Source organism: Trichomycterus rosablanca, chromosome 10 (genome assembly GCF_030014385.1).
Source record: "Trichomycterus rosablanca isolate fTriRos1 chromosome 10, fTriRos1.hap1, whole genome shotgun sequence".
Lineage (NCBI taxonomy): Eukaryota > Metazoa > Chordata > Actinopteri > Siluriformes > Trichomycteridae > Trichomycterus > Trichomycterus rosablanca.
The window spans coordinates 26,567,986-26,579,147 of record NC_085997.1 but is presented as its reverse complement, the minus strand read 5'-3'; the positions used below and the strand labels follow the sequence as shown (position 1 = coordinate 26,579,147).

General features: G+C 40.9%; 1 protein-coding gene across 3 annotated transcripts in view; it reads right to left on the bottom strand.

Annotated features, from left to right (window-relative positions):
• Positions 1-1,736: 1,736 nt before the first annotated feature.
• The window catches only part of dnmbp (dynamin binding protein), a 63,854-nt gene continuing 54,428 nt past the window's right edge, over positions 1,737-11,162 (bottom strand). For all 3 annotated transcript variants that reach the window (XM_063003042.1, XM_063003040.1, XM_063003041.1), the window contains 9 exons: positions 10,680-10,879; positions 10,444-10,574; positions 10,248-10,352; positions 9,877-10,008; positions 9,122-9,454; positions 6,286-6,465; positions 4,869-5,067; positions 3,880-4,493; positions 1,737-2,804 (listed from right to left, as the gene is read on the bottom strand). In XM_063003042.1, coding sequence (XP_062859112.1) covers positions 2,619-2,804; positions 3,880-4,493; positions 4,869-5,067; positions 6,286-6,465; positions 9,122-9,454; positions 9,877-10,008; positions 10,248-10,352; positions 10,444-10,574; positions 10,680-10,879 — 2,080 coding nt within the window. In that variant the 3' untranslated portion in view covers positions 1,737-2,618. The remainder of the gene's footprint in view (positions 2,805-3,879; positions 4,494-4,868; positions 5,068-6,285; positions 6,466-9,121; positions 9,455-9,876; positions 10,009-10,247; positions 10,353-10,443; positions 10,575-10,679; positions 10,880-11,162) is intronic.

Below are 11,162 nucleotides of genomic sequence, written 5' to 3'. Positions count from 1 at the left end.
GAGAACTGGGGCAATGATCATTTTGATCACCCACCCAATGTTCATTCTGTATATATTCACTTAATCTAGAAATCATTAGCCCACAGCATCGATTCTTTAACTGTTACTGTCCAACCATGTGCCCTAAAACACCACACACACCCCTTTAACTCTGTTTATGGGCTTAAGTATACACTGCGACTCAAGGTTTCTGACATTGGCCTTTTTTCAGGTGTGAATATAAAGATTTGATAATTCAGTCAATTTAGATAAACAGAGCACATGTGTGGGTCATTTATGGTTCTAAAAATTCAAGTTTAAAAGATCATTGCTGTTGATCATCTGTTCTAATTCTGACACTCTTACCATGGGTCAATGGCCATGTCTGAATGTGGGAGTGTTTACTTTGAATTAGACCTTTGGACAGTGGTTAGATTTGCCATCTTAAGGTGACAAACTGTAAAAACCATGAGTGACAGAGTCCACTGTATACTGTAAATCGCCAAATATTTTATAAAAAACTAAAATTTAATCATGCAAAGTGCTATCATTTGAATGGGTCAAGTGTGAAAAGGGTCAGTAAGGCAGATGTTTTGTTTGTTAAGAAAATATGGGGAAGTTGAAAATCAATAGAGTAGTTAGTATTGATCATGTAACAGGCAAGAGGAATTGTATCAATAATATAAGAATTTGTTATGCAAATGCAGGTTCACCAGGGTAAGAGACACAGAGTTAGGTGGTGAATGTTTGTAACATGCTTTTGTTCTGTATATAAAACAAAGTGCTTAATACAGTGCTTATTGAACCAGATACCAGTCCAGAACCAAAGGTAGGCCTAAGTATGTCCATTTGTCATAGGTATTGTGCCCTAGGAAGGTCAACCTGTTTAACAAATCTTGTTTTCTCAAAGTTTAAGTGAATGATCTGCCTGTGTGCATCATTTACCTGCAGAAGAAATAGCACTGACACAGCCCCATACCATGACAGACCCTGGCTTTTGGACTTGTTGCTGATAACAGTCTGGATGGCCCTTTTCATCTTTGGTCCGGAGCACACTGCGTCCATTTTTTCCCAAAAAAAACAACAACAGGAAAGCTGATTTGTCTGACCACAATACATGTCTCCACTGTGTGATGGTCCATCCTAGATGCCTCCGAGCTCAGAACAATTGACGCCGCTTCTTGACATGGTTAACATAAGGTTTCTTTTTTGCACAGTAAAGTTTTAAGTGGCATTTGTGCATGTAACTCTGTATTGTAGTGCTTGACAAAGGTTTGCCAAAGAATCCCTCACCCATGTGGTTATATCAGCTATTGCTGAGTGGCGGTTCTTGATGCAGTGCCGTCTGAGGGACTGAAGATCACGGGCGTTTAGCTTAAGCTTGCCTGTTGACATTACCTGTTTGGAATCATGTCATTATTTAGTTTTTTCACCTCATTACTAGCCCTAAATAGCCCCCATCCCAACTTTTTTGGAATGTGTTGCATGCCTGAAATGCAGGAATGGAGGTGTATTAACAAATGAAATGAAGTTGACCAGACAAGACATGAAATATCTTGGGTTCAAGATATGAAAATTTGCAATCAAATCAAAGAAAATGTAAGGAACACTGCATTTTTATTTTATTTGCGTTTTCCATACTGTAAATGTTTCTGACTTGGTGTTGTAGATACCACAGGACTGTTTTGACAGCATATTAGATGGGTGTTTCTAATGTTTTGGCTCATCTGTATATGAATAGAATGATAGTCAGTCAGTTTCTTTTCTCAGATGCTTTATTCAAATGACAAAGGAACAAGTTGCTTGACACTTGAGTACAGTAAATACATGGTTACGATACTTCATAACAGATGAATGAGAGTCATAAATAGTATTTGGTGCTGCCACACATCCAAAAGACCTTTGGGGTCTCATTGGTACCGATGGCTGAACTCGTGCATCTTATTGGTGAAACCCTTGTTGGTTCAGATCTCAAAACTAATTCACAGCTGAGATTATCATAAGAAACAAAGCATTTAAAAAATAAAAAAGTTAAAAAAAAATATAAAAGAATTATATAAAATGTTTTCACATGTCGGGAAACTTAAATATTGTTCATGACTTGTTCTGGTGTGTTGAGTGTCTTGTTTGTGTTCATATGATTAATAGATGAATAAGGGATGTGTCTGTCTATAGGTGCACAATGATTGTCACCCAAGCAAGCCAAGACCTTTCTACCACACCCCACTTTATCCGCTTTTGTTCACAAGCTCTAATATAATACACACTCTGTTTTTCACATCAAACTGTTCACGCCAATGTCATGCACACATATCCACCCATCAATTCATTATTAACCTGGCTCAAAACTCCCGGTTAGGTGCTAACATGATTCCTGGTCTTCATCTCTCCACCTTTTCCCAAACCACAGTGAGAGTTCAAAGGTTACATTCAACAAAAGAAGTCAGAAATGCAGTGATGAAAAATCACATTTTCTTTCTATAAGCAGCAACAACCAGTTCACCACATCAGCCCATATCTGACAGAGTAAAGGCACACTAATGTCCCTTGATTTCTGGATCTGTGCATCTGAACATACTTGTGGAGATCTGGTGGATCTGAACAGTCCTCCGCCTCTCATATGTCCTCTGATCCTATGTTCAGGTATATTCAGACTTGCGGATGTAGTTGGAGGGAACGTAGCCCCTTCGTCCTCCTGCCTCTCCCAGCCACCACTGCTGGTTGCCGTTCATGTCCTGGAACTCCAAGATTCGCACCCTCTGGTTGGCCGAGATGGTCAGTTCATTCGCACATCGTGCATTAAAAGAGTAAACAGCGTAATAGATCTAAAAATAAATAAATAAATAAAGTTAACAAGACATTACAATCTACAAATGTTAACTTGACAATTTTCAAAACTACAGTTAAGTAAAAAGATTACACAATGTTTATTACTTAATTGTAAATAGTTGTCCCAAATGTATCAGTTAGCCAAGGTATGTTTGGAGCTACCTATTATCTAAAATCTAAATATTTAAGGTGTGAACATTCTTGTCTATTTGTTTGAAATTTGTTAAAATAAGTGCAAAATTCACAATTGTGCCTGAATTTTAAATTTGGCAGCAGCATGTAAGGTTAGTTCGAGTCTCTGGTGCTTGGTGGCGTATGGGTCCTATGCTTTGAGCAAACGTACAGCCAATCCATCTATACCAGCTGGTCCACTGGTCCAAGGTAAGATTAACACTTTCTTCTAGCCAATTTACAAAAAAATTGTCCACAAAAAATGAGAAAAAGGTGTGCAGATGAGCTGATAGAAAACAATGTTAGTTGTTAAATGCACCCAACATCAATAACAAAAAGACACAATAACTCTTTTAAATCAATGAAACAAATGTACATGTTTTGGATGGGAGTTGAGGGTTGTGAGGAGGAGCTGACAAAAGTGAACAACTGGCTGTTCTGTAACAGAGCCCTGGACAGGGCGCCAATCCATTGCAGGGCTTTAGCCATCCCCCCTCAGACATAGCCAACTATGTCTGTATAGGTGCCCGGCCAGGTGATAGCATTTGCTGAGATTTAAACCCAGATCTCAACGGTGGTGGGCTAACGTAATAGATGTGTTGCAATCATCCGGTTATGAAGAATAGTGGTTTAAAAATTTTAATAAAATTTTTAGCATTTTCATTTATTGCAGAATGATGCCAGAGAGATTTGTTTATTTTAATGTACTCGAATGTATTTATACTTTTGATTAAGACTATTACTGATGTTTTAAATAACTTTTTTATTAAAGCTTGCATGGCTTTTAAGTATTTAAAAAAAAGATTTGATCATTAATTTAAACATTTGCACTACTACTTAGCAATTTTATCCTTAAGCAGCAGTGCAAAACATTTTTAAATGCTGTGTTGAATGACATACCTGATGGCCATCCATCTCCTGGTCAGGATCTATGTGCTCATCAGCTGCATACTGAGACTGTTTTTGCTGTACTGAAGTCTCACCGTTGCATCTCTGTTGAGTACCATACGCTGTGTCTCTCTGAGACACCTCATGTCTGGAGATTCTATTGGACAAAACAGAGTCTGTCTCTGAAAAGTCTGAGAGGTCTCTGTAATTGGCTGGAGTGGTGTAACTGGAGTCAATGGAGTCTCTGTAACTGGTAAGATTCTGGTGATCTGAATAATCCCGGTGATTTGCAGCATTACGAATAGCAGTCTCTGATAGTTCTCCTTGAATGGTGGAATTTCTGGAAGAGGATTCGATGAAATCCCTTTGATTGCTGGGCGGTAAGCTTGGTGGTGAAGCATCTCTGTGCCCTGAGTCCTGAGCAGGGCGTGGTGATGTGAGAAAGCTAACAGTGGATGCCTCAGGGTTAAAAGTTAATGTGCTGTTACTGTTTTGCCGTGAGAACACAGGAGAGGAACCACCATATCCTGACTCGTTGGACGACTGGCTCTCGATGGAAACGTCCGAATGGCTCTGGCGTGGGTTATAGGGCTTTAAGAAGGAGCTGTAAACAAAGCCCTTTGTGGCTGCAGAATAGATGCATAGAAGAAAAAAGTTAAGTATGACATAACACTCAACATACAAACCTAAAGCAAGTCCGAATTTGCTGAATCCCTGTACAACTGTACAACATAATACTTGACATTTGTGTAGTAGCAATTTGGGATTTTACCCAATAACACAGCCATGTTAACAAGCCCTGCTATCTGCTAATAACATCAATTTTTTTAAATGTATTTAGTAGTAGCCAAACATGTTTCAACATCTAATATGGGTGAACTGCTAGCTATCACAATAGTCACATGCAAATAGTGCTTAATGGCTTGAAACAAAACTCATTTATAAAACCACACCCCACTCCTGAAAATATGCTTTTAAGTTCCAGAATAAAATATACTTACCACCATTATCTATAAGCCAGCGATTCTGGCTACCCATGGGGTCTTGCTGTTTAATGACGCCCACTATGTCCCCCTCCAGTATAGAAACATCCAGGTCCTGTGCTGCATTGAAGTTCCTGGTAGCCTGGTAGAGTTTCTCTGGGCCATAGTTAGCGAGCAGCCCTGTACGATTATCATCTGTCTGCATTATGTAGTTTGGCTACAAACACACACACAGAATAGAAAGGAATTGTGGGTTAAGAAATTAAATCTTTTTCATTTCATTTTATTTTCAATAACCGCTTCATCCTGATTTAGGGTTGTGGTGAACCCGGTTTCAAACACAAGGCAAGATTACCCTGGACAAAGTGTATCTATCACCAGTCTATCACAGGGCTTCAGCTCCCTTGCCACCCTCCTTAGACACAGCCAATCTTGTCGGTGTAGATGCTTTACTGGCCAAAAGCTGAGATTTGAAGCCGGAGCTCAGTAAAAGTGGGCTAGCGTAAGAGGAAGATGAAAGCTATTATTTGTCATATAGACATATACTGTACATGAGTACAGTACAATGGAATTATTTTTCCGCATATCAAACTGGGGTCCGAGCACAGGGCCAGCCATTGTACAACATCCCTGGAGCAGACAGGGTTAAGGGCCTTGCTCGAGGGCCCAACAGTGGATGCATAGCAGAGCCTGGATTCGAACTGACAATCTTCCGATTTATAGCCCAAAGTTGGCCAGGGTTTTTCAAGCAACACACATTTAATCCATGATTTTTTACGCAACCCAGGCAACACAAACAATGCATCTTAATCTGGTTACAAGGTGTAACATAAAGCCTCCACAAGGGGGCGTTCACATACAAGTTAATTTAATTAATTATTATATTTCTCTGCGACCCATTTTTTTCAGCTCGCGACCTAACCCAGGGTCTAAAAAACCCTGCACTGGGATACCATTGTCCCACTGCAACCCAGCCTTTAGAAAAAATCATTACATAAAAAATTTAAATCTTTATTAATATTGACAAGAATATATTTCTGGAAAAACCTGTAATGAATTTTGGCTTAGATGTCTGTGGAAATGCAATATCACTAGGGCAAATTTTAAAGAAATCAGCCGCTTCTAAAGGCAGAGCTTAATGTGTTAAAGATAGTTAAATGGCTTGTCCGACACACTACTGTGTCAAATTAGAGGACTACTGATAGCACATATGCAGGCAGGAAATTATTTTTGTGCCATGTTAATAATATCTACATATTCTTGGATATAAATTTGGATAAAGAAAACAGCATATAAAATGCCAAGTTAGCTTGTGCACAACACACATGACATTCAAGATATGTAAATATTATTTGCACAGCATAAACTGTTCAAGTAAAGCAGACTACATGGCTGATAAATCCAGGATTTGAGATTTTTCTAATGAATAACTTACAGGGCTCAGAAGCTGCTTCTTAGAGGTTTGCTTTTCCACGGTTTTCTTTTCAAAGGGCTTGCGTGGAGTGGGGAGGTTCTCTGGAAAGAAGCTGAAACTCTGTAAGAGCTGGAGAACTCGGCTGTGCTCCTCCTGAAACAGTGACACCAGGTTCCCCTCCGTACCAACGATTCCTGACAACTGAGAAGAAACATTATATTAGAATTAGATGCTAAAATTCCGTTATAGTAAGAAAAAAATCAAATCTATTACTAATTTACTGATAATTCATAAGTGTACAGAAATTGCATATACAAGTTCAGCAAGTAGTTGGGCGTCACAGCGGCTAAGTGGGTAGCACTGTCGCCTCACAGCAAAAAGGTCCTGGGTTCGATCCCCAGGTGGGGCGGTCCATGTCCTTTCTGTGTGGGGTTTGCATGTTCTCCCCATGTCTGCGTGGGTTTCCTCCGGGAGCTCTGGTTTCCTCCCACAGTCCAAAAACATGCAGTCAGGTTAATTGGAGACGCTGAATTGTCCTATAGGTGAATGGGTGTGTGTATGGACTGGTGCCCTGCCCAGGGTGTTACTGTGTGCCTTGCGCCCATTGAAAAGCTGGGATAGGCTCCAGCAAACCCCCCCGACCCCCCATCCCCGGGACACTGATTGGATAACCGGTTAAGAAAGTGAGTGAGTGAGTTCAGCAAATAACCAGCTAATTTCTAGCCACAGTAATTTATCAGGGTTGCGGTGGGTCTGGTTTTACAAGCAAATACTGGACGCAAGTGTCCTGGATAGGACGACAATCCATCATAGAGCTTTAGCCACCCTTCTCCCTTAGACACAGACACATGTCTGTGTAGCTGACTGGCCTATAGCACAGCTCAGATTTAAACCTGGACCTAAACAGTGGTGGGCTAGGGAAACAGGCCACTGCACCAGCCAAGCAGATCAAATTATGATAAGCTTGTACATATGAGTTGCCTGCACATAATCAGTGAATTGTATTGTTATAAATGCTATGAATTGGGTCTATATACAGTGTATCACAAAAGTGAGTACACCCCTCACATTTCTGCAGATATTTAAGTATATCTTTTCATGGGACAACACTGACAAAATGACACTTTGACACAATGAAAAGTAGTCTGTGTGCAGCTTATATAACAGTGTAAATTTATTCTTCCCTCAAAATAACTCAATATACAGCCATTAATGTCTAAACCACCGGCAACAAAAGTGAGTACACCCCTTAGTGAAAGTTCCTGAAGTGTCAATATTTTGTGTGGCCACCATTATTTCCCAGAACTGCCTTAACTCTCCTGGGCATGGAGTTTACCAGAGCTTCACAGGTTGCCACTGGAATGCTTTTCCACTCCTCCATGACGACATCACGGAGCTGGCGGATATTCGAGACTTTGCGCTCCTCCACCTTCCGCTTGAGGATGCCCCAAAGATGTTCTATTGGGTTTAGGTCTGGAGACATGCTTGGCCAGTCCATCACCTTTACCCTCAGCCTCTTCAATAAAGCAGTGGTCGTCTTAGAGGTGTGTTTGGCGTCATTATCATGCTGGAACACTGCCCTGCGACCCAGTTTCCGGAGGGAGGGGATCATGCTCTGCTTCAGTATTTCACAGTACATATTGGAGTTCATGTGTCCCTCAATGAAATGTAACTCCCCAACACCTGCTGCACTCATGCAGCCCCAGACCATGGCATTCCCACCACCATGCTTGACTGTAGGCATGACACACTTATCTTTGTACTCCTCACCTGATTGCCGCCACACATGCTTGAGACCATCTGAACCAAACAAATTAATCTTGGTCTCATCAGACCATAGGACATGGTTCCAGTAATCCATGTCCTTTGTTGACATGTCTTCAGCAAACTGTTTGCGGGCTTTCTTGTGTAGAGACCTCAGAAGAGGCTTCCTTCTGGGGTGACAGCCATGCAGACCAATTTGATGTAGTGTGCGGCGTATGGTCTGAGCACTGACAGGCTGACCCCCCACCTTTTCAATCTCTGCAGCAATGCTGACAGCACTCCTGCGCCTATCTTTCAAAGACAGCAGTTGGATGTGACGCTGAGCACGTGCACTCAGCTTCTTTGGACGACCAACGCGAGGTCTGTTCTGAGTGGACCCTGCTCTTTTAAAACGCTGGATGATCTTGGCCACTGTGCTGCAGCTCAGTTTCAGGGTGTTGGCAATCTTCTTGTAGCCTTGGCCATCTTCATGTAGCGCAACAATTCATCTTTTAAGATCCTCAGAGAGTTCTTTGCCATGAGGTGCCATGTTGGAGCTTTCAGTGACCAGTATGAGAGAGTGTGAGAGCTGTACTACTAAATTGAACACACCTGCTCCCTATGCACACCTGAGACCTAGTAACACTAATGAGTCACATGACATTTTGGAGGGAAAATGACAAGCAGTGCTCAATTTGGACATTTAGGGGTGTAGTCTCTTAGGGGTGTACTCACTTTTGTTGCCGGTGGTTTAGACATTAATGGCTGTATATTGAGTTATTTTGAGGGAAGAATAAATTTACACTGTTATATAAGCTGCACGAGGACTACTTTTCATTGTGTCAAAGTGTCATTTTGTCAGTGTTGTCCTATGAAAAGATATACTTAAATATCTGCAGAAATGTGAGGGGTGTACTCGCTTATGTGATACACTGTAATTGCTTTACTACAAATTACAAATAGTGTTTTATGCATACTGAAAAATCAAACCTTTGGCTGACAAATTCCTCACATGCCCCCTAAAAACTTTAACCCTGTTAACACTTAGTCCTTTCGTATATGTATTTATTAATCTTTCACCCTGTCCACATATACTGGTTTCACATTTATTTACCTGCAGGAGAGGAGTGAGCTCTCCCAGTGTGTGACGTATGAAGTCTCTCTGAGCCTGGGCAAAGCCCCGCACACAGCTGGTGAAGAGATCCTCAGCAGCACGGTGGAACTTAGGTAGCTCATCCAGCAGCTGGGCATTCAGGGCCTCGTAGTTATTTCTTGCTGCCTGAAGCTCTTCCTGCACCCTCTTGTCCTTTAGACGCTCAGCTCGCTCCTTACAGTTATCGTAATCCAACAGCTTGTCAAAGCGCTTCTGGATCAGCTTGTGTGGTCCAGCAAACATGGAAAGCAACTGATTGAGGGGAGAGATGATCAGAGCCTCGGTCCTCTCCTTCTGCTCACACATGGAGACATAGAAACGGATGTTTAAAGCCATCAGGTACATGTGATATATCATGTATTGAAAATATTTTGTACATTCTTGCTTTATTTGGCCTTTTGCTACCAGTGTTAGGAATCAGAAAAGGATGCAGGTGAACCACAGAAAATAAAGAGGAGTTAGAACTATCACACCTTTACCAAACAGTCCAACTGTTCAACATTTTGTATAATTTTAGCCAGTTTAACTTGTTTTGATTTAGATTTAGAGTTGGCACAAAGACTTTAGGTAAAATATTGATCAAGTTTATCCCATATTGCCCAGTTTCAAATATTACAATTACTGAGGCTGTTTAAGGAATAAATTGTGATTGTAAGTTGCAGTTCAATTCTGAACAAAAAAAAATCTACAAAGAGCAAATAATAATAATGACTTACAAACTCAGTAAACTGCTTGTCACTTATACAGCGGTGGGCTCTCTGAAAGCGCTCAGGGTCTAGCTGCTGCTGACGCTCATTGTAAATATCACAGAAACTGATGGCTGACAGAACCTTCACTGAGGCCGACTCCTGCGAACAGAAACACAAACCAGCGTCAGAAAAAAGTATCCTGTGCACTGTGCAATGAATGTCCCACTGAGGATTACAGACTGGGCACTCCTGCATTCAAAATACATTTACGACCTGCTAAAATGAACAGGAAACAAAGCACACATAATTGACAGATACGCTAAAGCTATAGTTCTACTGATTACTAATTGTTGTTAAAGGCTAAATTCTAATAGTTTGTCTCCAATATCAACTTTTACCCTGATGTGTTGCAGATAGAGGGAGATATTCCTAATGAACGATTTGATCAATCGTTCCTGGAGTCTGAATCGCCTTTCAGCTTCATCAAAAGCTTCATCTTTGACCTGTAAGCAAACAAAATACAACATGAAGAACTTAAGCAATCCAGCTATCACTATGAAATGTGAGGTAGTAATAAGTAATACTCATACATACCTGTGGTGAAATCCCAGTCAGGTGCTTGATATGACTGCTCACTCTGTTGGACTTCTTAATGATGGAGTGCATGCTCAGCTTGGAGATCTTGTCAATGAGTCTGTCTTCATCACCCTTCCTGTACTTCATTACTATCAACAGTAAAGGGCAGGTTAAGATTACAACTGCTCCAATTGCACAATAAACTCTGTGAAATCAGTGTGTACTTGTTTAATCTGTGAAAAACACCAACATACCCAGGTCCTTTCGTCTCTTGTACTCATTGATGTTGACATTGATCTCTTTGACAGACGCCACAGCATCTGCAAGCTGCTTTCTGTCAAAGTGGGACTCAGGAGTGGTATTTAGGAGCTCCATGAGCAGCAGTGGGTAGCGCATCACCCTCTGAACAGGTTTTATTAGGAATGAACCGAGATTAATATAGTTCGCCTTTCCCCTGAAATAAACAGAGAACAAAAGGAACTTATTAAACACTATACAGTGCAAATACGTTCATCCTGCATCATCCATAAATGTTAGTTTCAGAGATTACTGATTGCTGGATTAGGAAATGGCGAAATACATTGAACGCACTGGTGAAAAAGATGCATCAATAAATATGCTAGGACAGTGTTTCCCCACCTTTTTTGCACCACGGACCGGTTTCATATAAGATATAATTTCACGGACAGGCAGGGGCGGGAGGATTTAATAATATTGCTCACAAACTATGTAAAATG